At 38.2% G+C, this 21,618-nt stretch overlaps 1 protein-coding gene across 3 annotated transcripts; it reads left to right on the top strand.

Annotated features, from left to right (window-relative positions):
- Positions 1–2,613: 2,613 nt before the first annotated feature.
- On the top strand, positions 2,614–5,749 carry LOC103508709 (RIB43A-like with coiled-coils protein 2). 3 transcript variants are annotated; one of them, XM_026823230.1, is made up of 4 exons: positions 2,614–3,520; positions 3,805–4,111; positions 4,477–4,582; positions 4,862–5,749. In XM_026823230.1, the coding sequence occupies exons 2-4, from the start codon at positions 3,855–3,857 to the stop codon at positions 5,642–5,644; spliced, it is 1,146 nt and encodes a 381-aa protein (XP_026679031.1). In that variant the 5' UTR covers positions 2,614–3,520; positions 3,805–3,854; the 3' UTR covers positions 5,645–5,749. The 3 variants fall into 3 exon arrangements, with proteins under 3 accessions (XP_026679031.1, XP_026679030.1, XP_026679032.1); XM_026823229.1 differs by having other exon boundaries at positions 2,615–3,520; positions 4,477–4,572; positions 4,852–5,749; XM_026823231.1 differs by having other exon boundaries at positions 2,615–3,526; positions 3,811–4,111; positions 4,477–4,572; positions 4,852–5,749.
- Positions 5,750–21,618: the final 15,869 nt, after the last annotated feature.

The following is a 21,618-nucleotide window of genomic DNA, read 5'->3' as shown; positions in this document are numbered from 1 at the left end:
CGACTAAAAATCCATTCAAAATTAGTCTAGAAGTCTAGATCCATCCAAAATTAAAACAGATCTCACATTATTGTCTTGTTTTTGAAGAGGTTTGATAGAGGGAACGCTAACTGTTAAGGTCTTATCGTCCCGAAAGCGGAGAGAGGACAGGACAGGATAGGAGAAAGCCAGCCGTTCCGAGAACGAACATTATCCCATCAGGATAAAATCCGCCCCGGGCGGGAATCGAACCCGCGGCCTAGCGCTTACAAGGCAGACGCACTACCAACTAAACTAACTAGGCTGGCAAAATGGCAAATCAAAAATGGATTTTCAGATTGTAAAAAAAAAATCGTCAAAAAAAAATTCACGAAAAAAACACTCGTACCGGGCCTAAGGCAGGTGAAAGTCCTATAATGAAAAAAAAAGATGAAGAAAAAAAAAGAACATTCGGAAGGAATTGAACCCGAGCACTCCTACATCGATCGGCTAATGAGACGAGCACCTTGACCGCTCGGCCACTCTAACATTTTAGAGACTAGGGAGAAATAGTTGTATATAGAGATGCGACTTCCCCCCCTTCATCATACCGTCCGATTTTAGGGCCTTTTGGAAGGTGAAAAACAGAAAAGAAAAAGATAATAATAAGCGAATTCAATTTGAATCCTTTATTATTATCTTTTTCTTTTCTGTTTTTCACCTTCCAAAAGGCCCTAAAATCGGACGGTATGATGAAGGGGGGGAAGTCGCATCTCTATATACAACTATTTCTCCCTAGTCTCTAAAGTGTTAGAGTGGCCGAGCGGTCAAGGTGCTCGTCGCATAAGCTGGACGATGTAGGAGTGCTCGGGTTCAATTCCTTCCGAATGAGTGGCCGAGCGGTCAAGGTGCTCGTCGCATAAGCTGGACGATGTAGGAGTGCTCGGGTTCAATTCCTTCCGAATGTTCTTTTTTTTTCTTCTTCTTCTTCTTCTTCTTCTTCTTCTTCTTCTTCTTCTTCTCTTTCTTCTTCTTCTTCTTTATAGGACTTTTTAAAATTAGTCTAATAGAAATAGAGGAGGTCTCCACCTTGCAATAATTAGGGTAGGTAAATCACTTTCTTTTTCATAGGATCTTTAGGCGAAAGTGTAATACCAAAAATTGAGAAATCGAGAGTTCAGGGGAGAACATTTGGCGGTGAAAAACCGCCAGAAAATGGCCGAAATTTCGCACTTTTGTCAGTTTTTCGCGTATAACTCCTAAACCGTGCGTTCCATGTAAAAGTTTATGGGTATCAAATTTAAAGTAAGTACACATTTTTTTTTTTTTTTCAAAGTTGAACAATTTTCCTAGCCAGGATTATCAGGCATACTAAGGCGAGTGTGGAACTAAGAAAGTTCATAGGTAGGTAGGTAGGTACCTACTTCTACTTGTCTATGCCAATCCATGAAGCATGGATGATGGAAATTAGTGCCCTACACGCCCTACACTTGAATTTAGACCACGCTACGCCACTGTATTATTATCTTTTTCTTTTCTGTTTTTCACCTGCCTTAGGCCCGGTACGAGTGTTTGGCGAGTGTGGAACTAAGAAAGTTCATAGGTAGGTAGGTAGGTACCTACTTCTACTTGTCTATGCCAATCCATGAAGAAGCATGGATGCTACGCCACTGGAGGTAAATATCTAAAAGGTAGGTAAATCATGAACCCATGTGTGGTGAAACTATCTAATTTTTATCCGCCAGCCTAGTTAGCTTGATTGGTAGCTAACTAAAGAGCGAGTTACAAGTTTTGAAAGAACTACTCTTGAGGATCTAGTTCACTGAAAAGAGTAGTTCATTTTTTTAGCTCAATGATTCTTTACACATCTCTATTTTGAAAGAACTACTCTTGAGGATCTAGTTCACTGAAAAGAGTAGTTCATTTTTTTAGCTCAATGAATCTTTACACATCTCTAGTAGAAAGTATCAGAGAAGAGTCGGGAGTCAAAAAGCGAGTTGAAAAAAAGAGTAGTTCCTTTTACTGAGTAGCTCAGTTGGGATTCAATCCCAAAGATGAGTCAAAAGTCGCATCTCTATAACCATTATGCTCAAAAATGACCAGTTTTCAACGCCCACCAAGTGGAAGGTCCTCAGTGTGAAAAAAAAAATTGTACTTACTTTGTTGGGATATTATGCTTTGTACTTTATTTCAAATTAATACAAAATTTTGTCTCTTGTCTTCATTGTATATCTTCAAGGAATTCACGTTAGTTTTATCTGTGAAGAACACTCATTCTTGATTGACGCGAAAATTCTCGTAGCTACAGAATTATTCGCGGAGTAGAATTATTCTACTCCGCGAAGAAGGATCTACAGCCGCTTCCAATATCTACATTTACCATTCACTTTGAAAACCACTTCTACACATTACGAAGCTACAAATAACATCAAGTTATTCTTGTTTCACTTGTCCAATGCTGCTATAATCTGAATATTATCTAAGAAGATTTCAATCTGTGGAACTATAAATATTTATTTGGATACTTAATCAGATGTAATAACCAAATAATCATAGTTCTGTTAGGTCCAAGTATTAACTAGATAGGTATTTACCTAACTAATATTTACCTAACTCAAATTTATGGACCTTAATAATAGGTTTCAATGTGTTAACTTTTTTATGTAATAGCTTTATTACCTGATCTATCTCTATGCGTGTTCCAAACTTGTGGAACTTGGTTCCTTCTTAACTTGCTCAAGTATCATTTCATCTTAACCCAATCTGTTCAACAGGTTGTTCGTCTCAGCTCGAGTAATTTTTATTTGCTTCTCTGACACATATCAGGATTAAGACAATGTGTCCGTTTTGTATGGACTTTATCTAGCTTGTCACTTTTGTCTTCGGTAGGAAAAAAAACTGGTAGAAGATCACCTATTTAAACACTCACCAAGCCCCGCGTTTGTTAACTTATGTGGTCTTTCTGAAAAAATCTCGTAAAAGAAAAAAAAAAGAGAGAGAGAGAGAGAAAGAGAAAACCTCGATGGACTAACTTGTTCCTAATGATGACATTCTATGAAAGAGAAGAGGTGATGTAGTGTCATTAAAATTGATACTTAAATCTATCTTATCTATTTTCGGATTTAGAATCTAAAGAATCAAGATTCGGAGAGAGGAGAAAAAGTTGACCAGATTTTTAACACAGGTCCTCTTGAGATTTGAGAAGAAAGTTTCAAGTACTTCGATTCGAGGAATTGAACTTAGGACATCTACACAAGTACTCAAGTATTGAAGATGAGGTGCGTAATTCACATCCTAAATAGCGTATTATCACGCATAACATTCACCCTCAAGGAAAATAAAAAGAACTTTGCTAGAAGGAACACGAAGTTCAAAGCGACACCCCCCAGTATAGGTAGCACGGATAAGATGAAACTATGCTACTAGCCAGACTCATAAACGTTCATATTTCACAGGAAGTCGTGTTAGATTATATTTTATTTTAGTAAACAAAGTTGTAAGTTTGGTTGTCAAGGGGGGTGTAGGTAACGAGAACTATTTTAGTCCTTTGTCAGTGCAGAACATCCTGGTGTTTTGTCTCCACGCGTGGTGTGAGTTTTATTCTTGTTCAATATGAATCTCCCTTGTGAACGTCTGTTTGAGGTTATTCAACGAAAAGAATCCGCTAAAATTGAAAGGAAACAAAGATTAGAAGAGGAGCGGAAAAAGAAAATCTTCAATGCGAAGAACCGAATTATTGGAATTGATAAAGAAGCTTTAGATAAACAAATAAGGGAAAAACGAGAAATGTTGGAAGAAGAGAGAAAGAAAGAAGAATTGTATAATAATCCTTTGTCAGTGCAGAACATCCTGGTGTTTTGTCTCCACGCGTGGTGTGAGTTTTATTCTTGTTCAATATGAATCTCCCTTGTGAACGACTGTTTGAGACTATTCAACGAAAAGAATCCGCTAAAATTGAAAGGAAACAAAGATTAGAAGAGGAGCGAAAAAAGAAAATCTTCAATGCGAAGAACCGAATCATTGGAATCGATAAAGAAGCTTTAGATAAACAAATAAGAGAAAAACGAGAAATGTTGGAAGAAGAGAGAAAGAAAGAAGAATTGTATAATAAGCAAATGTTGGAGATGATTAGCAATGCGAATAAGATGGAGAGGAAACTTCAAGAAGAAAGGAGAAGACAAGAGGCGGATCTGTTGAAATACCGGGAAATATATCAGCAAAGGAAGGATAGTCGAGAATTTGACCTGAATGATCCAGAGTGAAAAACAGAAAAGAAAAGTATAATAATAAAAGATTCAAATTTGAATCTTTTATTATTATCTTTTTCTTTTCTGTTTTTCACCGAAAAAACACTCGTACCGGGCCCAAGGCAGGTGAAAAACAGAAAAGAAAAAGATAATAATAAAAGATTCAAATTTGAATCTTTTATTATTACAGTGGCGTAGCGTCCATGTAGGGCGTGAATGGCGGCCATACACTCGAAATTTCACTCAAATACCCTTAAATATTGGTGGAGAGGAAACTTCAAGAAGAAAGGAGAAGACAAGAGGCGGATCTGTTGAAATACCGGGAAATATATCAGCAAAGGAAGGATAGTCGGGAATTTGACCTGAATGATCCAGAAGCATTCATTTAGTGAGATTATAAAAATATTAGGTAGGTACATACATATACCTACCTACCTATTATGTTTAAGCTTTAAGCTGCATGTCAATATCAATAAGTCTGTAATATGGTGTCCACAATAGGCAATAGGTATTTACTAAAAACACCTCATATCATAATAAGTCAATACAAAGAACAACAAGTTACAGAGTTATGTACCTGACCTTATGGTTGTTTGAAATGTTGGGGTTTAGAATTTTATAAGCCTTCCGTAGTTATGAGCCGGATTGATCCAGAAAGCAAGAAGAAAGAATCAAACCTGAGTTATGAATGTAACACACTCCATTCCGTAATAACAGGTAAAACCTACAAGGATGAAAAAGAAGAAAGAATGAGATTACAAAAGCAGCGAGAAGAACAGAAAGCGTGGCTGGAGGAACAAATGCAAGAGAAACGAGAGTTGGAGAGACAGAAATCAGAAGCTCAAAAGTGCTATGAAATGAACTTGCTGGCGAGAGAGAAGAGAGCAATGGAACTCTCCATGATGGAGCAGCAATTCAAACGCAGAATAGAAGAAGCTATCAGGCAGTACAACTTGTGTCTTGCTAACGAACAAGCGAACTTTCGACGTCTTAACAAAATCAAAGAGAAAGAAGATGAAAAGGCAGAAATTTACAACGCAATCACTGGAGATTTCCTCACGGAAAATCCTCAGCTAACCTTTTCAAGTCCTCTGGGTCCTCACAAAATGATCGTGACGCATTTCAAAGGAATGACACCTCAAATGAAACGTGACATATTGGAGACTCAGAAACAACAACTTGAAGAATTACAAGAGAGAAGACGTCAGGAAGAAGAGAATAACAAGAAGTGGGATCATCTCATGATAGAGATGAGTCGACTAGCCAATACCGAGGACAGGAATCTTATGAAGAAGAAACTGGACTTGGCCAAACAACTAAGGGAGGAAAATGAAACATTAGCAACACAGCAAAGGTATCAGCAAGAATACATTCGGCTTCTATTTGAAAATGAAGCAAGGGATGAATTCTTCGAACAGTTTGGAAACTCTGCTCGGTAAAATTACCTTTCCCTTGTTTTACCCTTTGTTTCCTCAATATCCTCTTCTTTATCAAATTGAATATTAAACTTTTAATATGTACCTTAAAATAGGTACTCATTTCAACTGGATGTTTTCTTTTATTTTACGTCGGGTCAGGTTCACCATATATCTTCAATAGTTTTTGTGCTGGATTCTTAAACAAACACCCGAAAAAAATAAGACCACTAAATTTTAGATAATGATCCAATGAATAGATACCTAACTAGGTACCTACCTATTCAGTTAAAATTTGGTAATACTGAACCTCATCTGCCACATTTCAATACATACTTGTACAAGTTTAGGTGTATTACATAGAGTAGCTAAGCTATATGTAACCTAGGTATCTGCCTGTTTATTCGGATGTTATAAAAATACCTAACTGATCCGGTTTTGCGTCATAACTTGATCATTACTACAGTCTAGTTTTTTAGGAGATAAAAAAATAATTAGGGCTAAAATATCTTCATCTAATTTCATCATACGTTCTCAGTAAAGAGATATGTACGTATAGGTAGGTTTTATCATACGATTTCACATTGGTACCTAGTACCTAGACATATTTTTCGCATTCACATACGGTCTGCCTAAAAAATGGTAGGTTTGGTATGATATCTACCATTATCTTCAGAAAATAAATCTAGTTTTGGTGCGCTAAAGTCTGATTAGGTACTCTTGCTTTTAAATTCTCATCCTAAACCAAAATCCTCTGAGTGAGATTCTAGAGATCTTCGAAAGGTATGGGCCTAGTGGTCCTGTGTCAGGTGGAGGCATAAATAATAGGTGTAATATTAAAATTAGTTAAATAATATTATCTGTCACCAGTTAGTTCCTGGGTACTAAGCATTCATTTAGTGAGATTATAAAAAATATAAAAATATTGTTCTTATAATATAAGATTAGGTAGGTACATATACCTACCTAAATATTATGTTTAAGCTTTAAGCTGGCATGTCAATAAGTCTGTAATATGGTGTCCACAATAGGTATTTACTAAAAACACCTCATAATAAGTCACTACAAAGAACAACAAGTTACAGAGTTATGTACCTGACCTTATGGTTGTTTGAAATGTTGGGGTTTAAAATTTTATAAGCCTTCCGTACCTAGTTATGAGCCGGATTTACGTCAATTTCATCTACATTACAAACAACATGTATTGTAGATCTTGTAATATCTTATAGGTATATATTATTATGATTTGGACAGTACTAAGCGGAAAGGAACCATCCAAGGGGAATTGTCTTATGGATGGTTCTTTTCTGCTGCTGTCCATTTAATGATGCACCAAGTACCTACCTTCTCGTACTATATACCTGCATAGTTCCTCATGGTCCTTTCTGTACACCTTTTGTTAGGTAAAGAGCTTTTGTCTTTACATAACCATAATGTTTGTACAGTTCTAGTGATTTTGTAATACCTTTACCATACCCATCTAATGAAAGAAAAATAAATATAGGAACCTACACCTATGATTCTAAAGATATTTTTTCTTCATACATAGAATTTGTTGCGCTGGTACCAAGCTCTTTCTCCTAACTTGATCACGAAACACGAATCGGATAGCCGGAAGCTCCGTTGCAACAAAAGTACAAAAGAAATCTGTCCGATTCCAAATTTGAAAGTTTGTTATAGCAAAAAAAGAGTTCGCTGTTTCTGCAGTTAGGTACCTACCAGAATCATGATAAGGTAGAGGATATAGGTAAGATAGCATGATGTGTTATCGGTATCAGATAAAAATTATAAGTGATTGGTCGTCGGTTTCACACAGAACACAAGACACTAGACCACCAATATACAAGAAACCAGTGGTGGACACTGAAGGTACAGTCCCCTTTTTTTATGGGTGTAACATGTTTGCCTGCTAAGGTTTTTAACTGTGGAGATTTTACCCTCCATTACACGCCAGATCGTCACCCATCCAGATATCTACGACGCGAAACGTTACTCAACTTCAGTGCTCCAAAAATTCGTTCAGTGTGAACGGGCTGTTTTGGAACCCGGAACTATGCAATCTCTTATGTCTTTTTTTCCCCCCCTTTTCTTGAAATATGTGAACCAGTGGACCATTTTAGGACTTAGCCGTACCATCCTTATTAACTTTACTTGACCATTTTTCACCACTTTTCCCCTTTTATGCACTTCTTGTCGTACATTAAATGTCAGTTGAAACCGCCAGTCTAGTTAGCATCTCTTTTTTCTTTCCCCCCCCCCCCCCTTTTCTTGAAATATGTGAACCAGTGGACCATTTTAGGACTTAGCCGTACCATCCTTATTAACTTTACTTGACCATTTTTCACCACTTTTCCCCTTTTATGCACTTCTTGTCGTACATTAAATGTCAGTTGAAACCGCCAGTCTAGTTAGCTTGGAGGGTAGCGAGTCTGCCTTGTAAGCGCTAGATCGCTAGTTCGATTTCCGCCCGGACTAAACCCTATTCTAAAAAAAGACAAGGTTCGTCCTGTGAACGGCTGGTTTTCTTCAATCCTGCAAGCCCTCTTTCTCTTTTCCATTTCGGGACCATAAGACCTCCGTTGTTAGAGTTCCCTCTATCACAAGGGTTTCCTACTAGCGGCCCGCAGACCATTTTCGTGGCCCGCGAAGCTTTTTGAGATTTGTACAAAACTTACCTAAATGTAAAAAAAAGGCGAAAATCTTCGAATAATATTTAAAGAAACTTCGCCTGCGGCGCTCAAAATTTGATTGGACTGCATTTCTGAAAAGTTTGGGGGGGGGGTGCTCCCCTATGTACCTACAATTGTACATATGTGGTCCGCATACACATGGAAGTTGGAAACCCCTGCTCTATCAAACGAACCTCTTTAAAACAGCTAGAGTGAGTGAGATATTTTAGCTAGAGGTTCCCTCAGCTTCCACGGAAGCTAAGTTCTCCTTGATCACCCCAACACTCCAGCACTGCCAATCTCAACCACTAACTCACTTCGAACCTCCCATACTCCGATATTAATTTCTTCGTCCCAGTAATTACTCGCTGCAACCTAGTAGCATCGAGTCAGTGTTGATTCTGACAGTGGCCTTAGCGTAACGATGATTCTCTCGCCGACCACGCATAGTAAACCGCGAATTATTTCCGAACTCAAGAAGCTCGATGTGATTAAAGTGCCTCCCTCAAGATCTGGATTAACCCCGCCGATCTGCCCGTCCCCTCCGGCACCTAAGTTTAGCAAGCCTTATATTTCAGGTAAGGGATCCTAATTTACTTACCTACCTAAATACTTGAAAGAAAACAGCATAATTAAGTAGGTATGTAGAACATAGGTAGGTACCTAAACTTTTCTAAAAAAGAAAAAAATGTGGGTATAGGTACCTCATTTTTAGTAAATAGGTAGTAAAATCAATGACATTATTTTATTAGGTAGGTATACGTTGGTAGATCGGTGGTATCTATACCTCATTCAACTATGTACCTATTATGCTAATTTTACTATGGTTAAAGCCTCTCTAACCCTTTACGTGTTAAAGGATAAAATTCCATACCTCGGCTGGGATTGAACCTACGCCCTCCTGTTTACCAGGCGAGCGCCTTGACCACTACACCACCGAGGTAGTTGAATATTGAACGAGAGTTTCACTGGACAAAGTTTGTTGATCGCGAATCAGAAAACTCTGAAGAGAATCCGAAGCTAATCAGCGATGGCAACGGATGAAATGGTTCCGAATCCGGTTTTGCCCTATTCCGGCTTCGGTTGATGCGATGGATCACCGTTTGATATCGCCTGGTAATGAGTACCATAGATAGAACTCGGGAATAATTGTATTCCAAGTCGAGTGACGTTTAGTACGGAGCCTACGGAGTGTGGCGGAAGATTGGACGCTTTTTTGATAGAATAGAATAGAATATACCTTGTTTATCCTGCCCGAATAGGACTGAAAAGTCCCTTTACCCCAGCAGTCTAAACAAGGTCTCGTATATTTGATGAGTTAAAGAATAATACATACAACTAACAATTCAGTAAAAAGACCTTGCTTAACAATCCGCTTATCCTGTATACGACATGCTAGCAATTACTTCAACATAACATTCTACGCGGAATAAAAACCATTTTTGGAAATCATTAAATCTATACTAGAACTGATCCAAGTGTCGTACTACTCCAGGCCCAACTCAGTAGATATGTAGGGTAAGTGTACTATTTATTCGCCCACCTAAAAAACGTACCATTTATATACACACTGATCGAGAACTAGTGCTTTTCTGAAAAATGAGTTTGAGCTATAAAAAAAGCATAAAAACAAAAGATATTGCTATAATAAGATACATAAAAAAATTGAAGTCTTAGCTTTAATTTGACACCAAAATTAAAATAGGTATAACAGTGTCCAACAATAGAACCAGAGCTAATTGAAACTTAAAAACGTGAAAAATGATCGACTACTGGTACAGTCACCCTAATGAAGGAACAAGAATTTGTTATAATTTTGGTTCGCCACAAAAATCAGAGCCAAAAATCAGGAAAATAGAAACAATACTTCCACGCTTCCACCTGCAGACCTAAATAAAAGTATATAGATATAAAAAGGAATAATAAGAAGGAAAAAATAATTAAAAGACCAATAAAATTAATAATTAATTATTTATTTTTTTTTTTTCATTGATAAAGGATGAAAATTTCATCTTTTCCTTCTATATACCCAACGAACCGAAACCTATTATTAAAAAATAAATTAATAAAAATAAAAGACAGGAAAAAGTTGCATTGCTCAATGCAATATTTCTTGTTACAATTCTCGATCAAAACCGAAGGAACAAGGAACCTAATCACTACCAACTCTATTAGCAACTATACTGATATAAGAATTTCCCATCCAATTATTTTATTTGTTTGTTTTTGGTCACCTCATTAAAACTGCGCAAAGAGGTACCTATGTGTGCAGCCGGTCTACCTTGGAATCTGCAAAATAAGTAGATACTTACCTACACAAACAAAAGTGAAAGAAAAGAAGAAGAAGAAGAAGAAGAAGAAGAAGAAGAAGAAGAAGAAGAAGAAGAAGAAGAAGAAACTTGAGGATTTTGCTGTAAGCGTACTATAATGTAGCTACTAAATACCTACCTATAACTTATTGTATATTCACAAAAAATCAGTTCGATTTTTTTAGGCCAAATTTGGACCAACCTGGCAAACAAAGTTTTTTGTGCACTTTTTACTTTATGTTTATCTGTTGTTGTTTTTGTTGTTGTTGGTGGTTTTTTTTTTTTTTTTCCAAGCATTTTTTTGTCTGTTTTTGCAGATCTACACTGGGCCATCGCGGCCTACTACCAACCAAGCTAACCAGGCTGGCGTACAACAGCTGTAGGTCTTGGTCAATTGTAATAAATCATCTCACCACTACTATTCTTGTTCAATGAAATTGTGAGATAGTCAGTAGATATTTTATAGTTGATGTTGAACAATCTGAACATAGTAATAGTAGATTCCTAGTTGATGCTTTATGGTATTTACATTTATTTCCATGTTTTTATGTTCGGTGTAAACCAGAGTGTTCATATTAGTGTGAGTACCAGAGTACCATTCTATTGTGTTAGTACCTCTTTCGTTCCTACGTTCCTGCTACCTACTTACCTACTTTTTTTTTCTCAACAGGCCAGCCTAGTTACCTTGTTGTCTGATATTCTGGCTATATTCTGGCCTATATTCTGGCTGGGGGACAGGGAGGATGCCAGCCTGAAATTTCCCTTGCTACAGAACTGGCTAAGATTGAATCCATAGACCTGATAAGCGGACTGATAGTGAGGAGCTGTTCTTAGGACCAAGATTTTTTTTGAAATCACCTACAACTCTCTATTTTGTTAACTATCATTAAAGCTTCGGACAGGTGCTTAAAGCCGGCCATTCACCATCAGGTAAACCTGACAGGCCTGCGTGATACCTGATGAGCACACACACTATCATGAAGACCTGACTGTTCAGGGGTTCAGGCGTATACTTGTCAGCTCTACCTAGGTAACTTTGTGTAGTTAGTAGGCTTCCATAGCCATGTACCTATGTACCTCAACCTATGTACTTGTACCTATACCTATACATCATATTTTAAGCGATATGTATGTAGACGAAAATTATAGATACATATACCCGTGTATGATGGCCGGAAACACGCGTATGCTGTTTACTCGCCGATATTAATTGTCCAACATTAACTGTACAACCACTTGAAGTTTCATTAAGTTCTCTCCAAGTACTCCGAATAACCAAGACTGGAAGATGATCTAGGTAACTTATTATTATTATTCCATTCTAATGTTTACATTCAGATGAACAGGTGCTTAGCATACAGGGCGTTCATAAAAACAGAGTCGACTCTGTAATGAATGGAAAGTGGAAAAAAAACACCCTTTTAGTGAAAATACTCGTATTAAACAAATTAATGGTTTAAAAAAATAGTGTTTCTATTAACCTAGGTATTTCATATCGTAACTGATGAACAACTGCTATACATTAGACTCGTGTGGTCTGTGTCGTAGCTTGTTCACCTTTAGCATGTCCCTCATCCGATGGGCGAGAAGAGATATAATACCTACCTACCTAGCTACCTTCCGATGAGGTGCTTGGTCAACACGAGAACACCAGAAAGGTTCTACCATCGGGGGAGTTTACATATGACCCTACAGGAAGTAATTTTGAAATCGGGGGAATTTACATGAAATCGGGGGAATTTACATTCGCCCCAGAAAGTAAGCAACCCCTTAAAGCAAGGTCTGGAATCGAAACACGAGTGTAAATTTCTGCCAATGATGGAGTTCGAACCCAGGACCTACTGCATGGCAAGTTTCAGATTCTTTCTTCAGTGCGTTTGGACTGAATACCTATGGATAACCCAGTATGCTCATTAGAGTTACATTTCTCTTTCATTCACCTAATAATTCTTATTCGGGACTTTCTTTGTTCTTTCATTGAGCATAGAGCATCAGGGTCGATCACAGATTCACCGGGGCACAGGAGCTCTAAAATTGGCCCCTCCAAGATTTTTTTTTTTTTTTATATAAACAAGAATAGATGGCGGAAAACTTAGCCTTCAAGGTCTACATATAGTGGACCGGCCATCGATCGATGTCGACTGAACTGTCCACACTGCCTCGACAACATAGATTCACCTCGTCAACTGACGCTCGATTTTTTCAGTGTATTTTATTAATAATAATAATAGACTCTTGAGTGGAAGGCAACCATTAGGCGAGGTTAACACCTTAGGCGTTCTCTACCACCTAACCCTTAGAGCTCCATTATTATGTGGTCAAATTCTCAAATAATTGAGGATAAAATTCCATACCTCGGCTGGGATCGAACCCACGCCCTCCTGTTTACCAGGCGAGCGTCTTGACCACTACGCCACCGAGGCAGGTTTTATTTTCCTTTTTCATTGGGGTGTAGGAGGGGACTGCTGATTCCGACCTCCCTTGAGGGGGCCCCGGCCCTGGGGCCGGCTGATCCCCCTATGAGCGGCCCTGCATTGGGTGTGAGTAAGGTGTTAAGGTCTATAATCTTGTCTTGCACTCATTATTCAATAGTTCATAACTATCTCCATCTAAAATCCTAATTCCTACCTTCTAAATCTATTTTCGACTAAAAATCCATTCAAAATTAGTCTAGAAGTCTAGATCCATCCAAAATTAAAACAGATCTCACATTATTGTCTTGTTTTTGAAGAGGTTTGATAGAGGGAACGCTAACTGTTAAGGTCTTATCGTCCCGAAAGCGGAGAGAGGACAGGACAGGATAGGAGAAAGCCAGCCGTTCCGAGAAAGAACATTATCCTATCAGGATAAAATCCGCCCCGGGCGGGAATCGAACCCGCGGCCTAGCGCTTACAAGGCAGACGCACTACCAACTAAGCTAACTAGGCTGGCATAAACCTATTAAAAAAAAAAAAGATTTTTCTTTACCAGTAGGTAATTAACTCGAATTTAACCTTCCACATTACCGGGTCCGACTCACCAGAGCGTGGAAAATTACGAAGTGTGCCCATCAGGTTGTGCTTACGGTACCCTGTGGTTCCGGTAGGCAGGTGGTCATTGGAGAGGCTCAGATGAATAATTTCGACATGAATGGGTGCTTTTTGACTGCTGCAAAACTCTTAAGTTTTGATGGAGGGATCTGTAACAACTGGACTTTTCTTCACACACTATCAGGTAGACCTGGTAAGAACGGCAGAAAAATTCCGCCTGCCAGGTGTACCTGGTACCTGATCAGCACACACACTATCAGGTAGACCTGACAAGCGGACTGATAGTGAGGAGCTGTTCTTAGGACCAAGATTTTTTTTTTTTTTTTGAAATCACCTACAACTCTCTATTTTGTTAACTATCATTAAAGCTTCGGACAGGTGCTTAAAGCCGGCCATTCACTATCAGGTAAACCTGACAGGCCTACCTGATACCTGATAAGCACACACACTATCATGAAGACCTGACAGGCGGACCTGTTCAGGGGTTCAGGCGTATACTTGTCAGCTCTACCTAGGTAACTTTGTGTAGTTAGTAGGCTTCCATAGCCATGTACCTATGTACCTCAACCTATGTACTTGTACCTATATCTACCTATACATCATATTTTAAGCGATATGTATGTAAACGAAAATTATAGTTACATATACCGGTGTATGATGGCCGGAAACACGCGTATGCTGTTTACTCGCTGATATTAATTGTCCAACATTAAACTGTACAACCACTTGAAGTTTCATTAACTTCTCTTCAAGTACTCCGAAGAACCAAGACTGGAAGATGATCTAGGACAGAGGTTCCCGATCTGTGTTACGCGTTCCACTAGTGGGTACGCGGAGGCATTTTTGGTGGTACGCGAAAAAATTTAAAAAAAAAAAAAAAAAAAAGGGGAGAGAAATCGGTATTAGGAGTGAGATTCAACATGTCAGATCACTATTAGAATACGGTGCAATAATCTGGTCACCGACCTCGACAAAAGGCAAGAAATCTATTGAAAAAGTACAGAAATGTTTCGTTCGATTTTTATTTAAAAAAGAAAACGGATTCTATACCCTATACCCAACTTACATCCCGTATAACCTCCTTATTGAACAGCTCAACTTTCAAAGCCTTGAGGATAGAAGAGAATCCGAATTCATTATTGAGGGTCAAAAGCCTCTAAAAGGCTATTAGCAGGTGATTCCCATGGCCTTGAACTTCCCAGAAACGGGGTGACTGGGTCTTGGATTGGCACTGTACCACATTCTCACAATCTGTGTTTGAAAAATAAAAATAAGATAAAATCTCCATACGATAAATAAAAATAATTAAACATTCTGGTGTTGATAATTTTACTACTTTGTTCCATAATATTATGCATATTATATATTTACTAGAAATTCTAGGTTGCAAATATGTATAAGTACGTTTTTGTATAAGTACGTTTTATTCTTTGGTTTTTATTATGATAATGTTTACTAGAAACTCCATTACTGCATCAGAAAAATAGTAATAGAAAGTAATAGTAGTTCTCTGTGATGGGACTTGGTAGACCTGTGCATGAGCCCAACACGCCCTACACTTGAATTTAGACCACGCTACGCCACTGATGCAATGCATATTATATATTTCCTAGAAATTCTAGGTTGCAAATATGTATGAGTACGTTTTATTCTTTGGTTTTTATTATGATAATGTTTACTAGAAACTCCATTACTGCATCAGAAAAGTAGTAGTTCTGTATCTCTGAATGACGGATAAATAGAAGCTCTACCATTTAATGGATAGAGTTCAAGTCCTTCTGAGTGATGAACATGTAAATGCTTCATTACATGAAGACTATTGACAGTTCCATCAGATGTTCTGGCATCTGGCATATTTAGATGATTCTTCGTCAAATTTCCATATTCTAGGCATATGTACTATGATTCTTCGTTTAATTTCCATATTTCTAGGAGTTATCTAGGTCTGCCTTGGAGTTCCTTGAGTTCTTCATATCCCAGTTCATCATTATCGATATGATCAGTGTTAGGTTCATTTAGTTTATCTTTATCACCATCGCTATCATGAACATGTAAATGCTTCATTACATGAAGACTATTGACAGTTCCATCAGATGTTCTGGCATCTGGCATATTTAGATGATTCTTCGTCTAATTTCCATATTCTAGGCATATTTACTATGATTCTTCGTTTAATTTCCATATTTCTAGGAGTTATCTAGGTCTGCCTTGGAGTTCCTTGAGTTCTTCATATTCCAGTTCATCATTATCGATATGATCAGTGTTAGGTTCATTTAGTTTATCTTTATCACCATCGCTATCATCTATCTCTTCGTGGTCAGTTTTATGATTCTTCTTTCTGTCTTTCGTACTATGTATAGCTTTAACAATTTGATTTAAACATTTTTCTCTCTCTTTCTTTCATTCTTTCTCTTTTTTTCTCTCCGTCTCTCTCTCTCTCTCGACTTCTGAATACTTCATTGGAATTCGTTCTGATCACGATCGAAGAAATTTTCTTCTTCTTCTTCTTCTTCTTCTTCTTCTTCTTCTTTCTTTCAATTTGGGAAAAAGAGGTGTTCTTGGATTTCTTTTTAGAGCAATTATATTTTCAGTGATATCCATTACGAATGTGTACCTACTGGACATCATGGCAATCCTGACTTTACTTACTGACTTTCCGTGTCCGGAAACAAACTTGAACATCAGATCTTGAATTCCCAGAAATGGGGCTCAACCACTATTTTCAGTGATATCCATTACGAATGTGTACCTACTGGACATCATGGCAATCCTGACTTTACTTACTGACTTTCCGTGTCCGGAAACGAACTTGAACATCAGATCTTGAATTTCCAGAAATTGGCAACGTGGATGTCTTTAGGGTTTGCTTGCATGAGGTCTTCCTTGCAAGGTTCATCCAGTTCCAGTTGACTGCAGTTTAAGAGGTGGTTATGATTTTGTATCCTGACTTTGAAAGCTGCTGCTTTGAAAGGATCTGCAGTCTGCAGATGACATGTTGATCTACTCTAGGGAATTCCGCAATCAAGCTTTATAATTAGTTGTTATTTATTACTAATCTTTCATTTTTATTTCATTCCATTTTCTGATACTTTTTCTCCTTCTGATTCTTCTTCTTCTTCTTCTTCGTTTCTAGTCAATCCAATTCCCAGCATTCTCAGCTCATTTATTTTTTCTTTTCATTTCTCATTCCACAGCAGGTTCTTTTTTTTTTCTCCGTAGGTAGTTCTCTACATATTTCTTGACGAGACGTCCACAAATCTGGTTTTTCTACTTTTTTTCTTCTCTGATTTTTTTCTTTCTTTCTCCACCGCTTCTTCTTCTTCCTTCGTCTTTTTCTTCTTCCTCTTCTTTTCCTAATTCTTCATTGTTTTGTTTTTCCTCCTCTTCTTCTTTTGCCTCTTGTTTTACTTCTGCGTTGTCTTCTTCTGCAATTTCTTCGTTGCCTTTTTCTTCCTCCTCTTCTTCTTTTGCCTCTTGTTTTACTTCTTCGTTGTCTTCTTCTGCAAGTTCTTCGTTGCCTTCTTCTTCTTCTCCTCCTCCTCCTTCTTCTTCTTCTTTTTCTGCCTTCTCCGGTCATAACTCATTTTTCTTCGGTCACTTCTCTGGACCAGTTTGACCCAGACTCTTGCCTCCGCATGCAAATATCTTCTCGACCTTCCGGTTTTTGTGCTGAATTTTATTCATGTGTATCTTTTATGTCCATCAACTAGTAAACAGACCATTAAATGTACACCTAACCCTTTTCGTCTGAAGACTTGAGGAGACTTTTCCAGTTTCATTTTTATTTATTTATTTTTTTAAAAGATGAGTGTTCCACCGCCGTTCTTATTTCGTAGCAATGAAACAACTGCTACATTAGACGCATATGGTCTGTGTCGTAGCATGCCCATCCCGTAGTATGCCTCTCATTATGGGCGAGAAGAAGACACAATATTCCCAATCTGTGTCGTAGCATGCCCATCCCGTAGTATGCCTCTCATCAGATGGGCGAGAAGAGACACAATACTTCCCATTTACGGTGTGAGTTAACATGCCCATCCCGTAGTATGCCTCTCATCAGATGGGCGAGAAGAAGACAAATACTTCCCATTTAGGTGCTGGGTCAACACGAGAACCAGAAAGTAACCCGTTGAAATATTTGCAATCGAAAAACGAGTACAAATTTTTGTCGATGGTGGGATTCGAACCCGGGACCTTATGTTTGTTTGATAGATGTTTAACTTCATTGATGTTGATGTACCTTTACCTGATACGGTCTTTAGTGACGGTGACAAGCTACCTGCCTCCTCGAACTAACCTGACCCAGCCTGAGTGGTGCTGGGAAAAGGTAGCAATGCAATTACCAAGGAGAGGATTGAACCCACCTTCTTTTGATTAGCAGACGAGCGTCTTGACCACTTACCACCTATTAATTTACATTTACCTTTTTTTTCTAGTTAAGCAAGGTCTTCTTACTGAATTGTTAGTTGTATGTATTATTCTTTAAACCATCAAATATACGAGACCTTGTTTAGACTGCTGGGGTAAAGGGACTTTTCAGTCTCATTCGGGCAGGATAAACAAGGTATATTCTATTCTATTCTACACCACCGAAACAGGTCAAGTTGCGATTTCGTTACGTCAACAGGAACTTTCGTTCCGGTTTATAGTTTACACTTACCTGAGCCAGCCTAGTTAGCTTAGTTTGTAGTGCGTCTGCCTTGTAAGCGCTTGGCCGCGGGTTCGATTCCCGCCCGGGGCGGATTTTATCCTGATGGGATAATGTTCGTTCTCGGAACGGCTGGCTTTCTCCTATCCTGTCTTCCTTCTCTCTCCGATTTCGGGACGATAAGACCCTAGAGGGGCGAAAAAACCAAAAAAGTTACAGTTCCCCCTGTTAAAAACACATAAAAAAAAAAAAAAAAAAAAAAAACACTTACCTGATAGTAAAACAACCTCCGTGGCCGAGTGGGTATCACACTAGGCGAAAAGCTCTGCTTTAACACAAATAATTTGAGATCTGATTTGATTTACACTTCCTACTGTATCTGATATCTGCCTATTCCATGTACATCATGGATGAAAGGGCACATTGATACATCTCCATTTAAACGGCCTGTATTTATTTACCTACCTGTTTATTAGAATCTCTGCCTTCTAGATCTTCAAGTTGATTCTCTTCTATGGTAATTTGCATCATATGATAAGCTCCTTTAATGATTCACATGCAATAGAGATGTATGACTGTATGTAGATGTTCAGGATCTTCGACTTGTAATGATGATATCTGTAGTTATGTATTCTATATCACTTGCAATTACATAATCTCCAGTCTCGACAAAGTACTAAAGTCAGTGCTTCTCAAACTATGTGCCGCGAGGTCGATATTCTCGATTGACCTTCTATTCCGTGAGGTTAAAATCCAAGTGATTTCTAATACCTAGGTAGATCTTTCTCTTCAAATGTGGGAAAAGTGGGTCTAGAATTATTGTTAATGATGTGGGAAAATACCCACACTTATGAAAATGATTGATTGTGAATTTATCATGACTTTAGTCCTGATGGATTCATATTAACTGCTAAATTGCGCTGTGGTTCAAACCCTAGAAATTTCTTGGTCATCTACTTTTCCTTTCTTTCTCTAAAAAGGTGGCGTTCCGATCCTAGCTGCCGGCCATTGACGTCTTTTTTTTATATCAGTACTTTTTTGTGGAGGGTAACTCTTGACGTTAATTTTTTAACACGAAGTGTTTTTTTGGGGTCCTGTCCTGTCTTCCTTCTCTCTTCGATTTCGGGACGATAAGACCATAGCAGTTACAGTTCCCTCTGTCAAACCTCTAAAAAAAAGAGTAGGTATCCATTATGCATCCATCATCTAGATATCTAATACTGCAGCGATTAGTTTCCAGTCCTCTATTATTATTACCTATATCTGTTACTATTTATAGTCATGCTAGGCAAAATTAGAAGATTATCCACTTCTTGGACACTCTCTTCCACTCTCAAGCAGTCACTTTCATTCAACGACTTTCATGACTTTCATTACAAAGGCACTTGAGGTCATATCAGCAGTTGAGGTCATATTAGCTGAGACCTCTCTTAAGCCAATATGACCTTTGGTCTAGCCATATACAGGGTGAAGCGGGAGGTCGGGGGTTCGATTCCCACCCGGGGCGGATTTTATCCTGAACAGATAAGGTTGGAAAACTTGATGGAGGAATCAGATAAGTTAGGTCGCGGATTTGATTCCCGGCCGGAGCAAGCTTTATTCTCGGTTCGTTCTCGGAACGGCTGGCTTTCTCCTATCATGTCTTAGAAGTTTAGATTAAGCTTAGGATAAGAAATTCTTTGTAAAAAAATTGATACCAAATAAAACATACCTATACCTATGTCTTTTGTATCTTCCATTTTGCGGCCATAAGACGGCCATGCGGCCATCGTTATTACCGTGTCAACGAGCTGTAATAGTCCTTAAGGTGTGTCCACACCAAGTCGACGCCGTCGATCGACGAGGTGAATCTATGCTGTCGAGGCAGTGTGGACGGTTTCACTTGACGTCGACTATGTGTGGACACAGCTTTAGCAAGAAAGAAAGTTTCTTGACCACTGTTCGGGGGACACCCTGTATAAAAAAAAAATAAATAAAAAATAATAATAATAAATAGATTCGTTTTTACTTTCATTGGGATGATCGTAAAGAATTGATGATAGAACATAAATAGAAAATACTATTTTTGTAATAATTTGTTCGACTGGAAGTTTGTAATGGAAGTCGCGCGACCCGGCAGCTAGGATCGGAACGCCACCTTTCTTTGCCCAAATGAATAGTGGTATCTTCTTTTCTCTTTGACCCTACACCTATAAGCCTTACATTGGGCTTTTTTTGTATGGAGGTTTTATATTCTTCACGAAATCAATCCTTCTTTCTCCCTTTCTCTCCTCCCTTTTTCTTACATTCTCCCGGAATTTGTCTCTCCATCACGCTACATAATTAATGTCTACATGGAGTACGAGATAATTTACATGGAGCACCTGATGATCGTTTAGTTTAATAGGTTCATCTAATAGCAAGCCATACGCCAGGACATGACTTACATGTGTTCCGTCTCTTCAGGTCTTTCCTCGGCGTAAGTTCTTCAAATTTCGTCACTTGGAGAATGCAAAATCTTGGCTCAAGACAGGACATTTTAACCATCAAAAACAAAGCCACCCGATGATTACTGATTCAGTGAAGGTCGAGTTGTACCACCGTAGATTGTCTCAAGATTGAGTACAATCCGAGGTGTACCTGGGTATTAAATGTAAAAAATGTAAATGTAAATGCAGTTTATTTGTGTTATTATGTCACAACATTGGTGCTCACTGCCGCATTGTAGGAGAAGAAGAAGAAGAAGAAGAAGAAGAAGAAGAAGAATTTTTCCAAGATACTGTCTTTGGTTTTCAATAGATGGTCCTCAGATTCTGTTTTCATTGGAAGTTGAAAAAGATCTAACGTCAATTATTTTGTTCTGAAATTTCTGCTCGTAAGTCTATGATAGGTACTGATGGTATTACCATAGCATTTATAGTATAGCCAGGTTAGTTATGTGTGTAATATCAGTAATGCAAAACACAGAGATAGTCTCTCACATAGGACATTTTATTCATGGCTTATTCACATACATAATTGTGAATTAGATATCGTCACCCGAGGAACAATAGGGATTATCATCATTCAATCATTTTTTTTTTCTTTTTTTAGCTAAGTTTTTGGGAGCAAAATAAATATCTAAATAATGAGGTAATCTTCTTCTTTTTCTTCGCCTTTTCCCGCGTACAGACGGGGTCGGCGTTTTTCGTCAGCCTCTCAATCACCCCTAACTGGGGTGATTGCTTTGGACTGACATTTGGTTTAAGCTACAAATTTTATGAGTGGATGCCCTTCGCACTCAACCTTTTGCAATTTCTTTAGCAAAGGGAAATTCAGGTTGGTATTGGACGTCCCCCAGCTACACTAAATTAATTTTAAGAAC

Source organism: Diaphorina citri, unplaced genomic scaffold, assembly GCF_000475195.1.
Source record: "Diaphorina citri unplaced genomic scaffold, Diaci psyllid genome assembly version 1.1 scaffold425, whole genome shotgun sequence".
In the NCBI taxonomy this organism is placed as follows: Eukaryota; Metazoa; Arthropoda; class Insecta; order Hemiptera; family Psyllidae; genus Diaphorina; species Diaphorina citri.
This window is presented reverse-complemented; position numbering and strand designations above follow the sequence as displayed.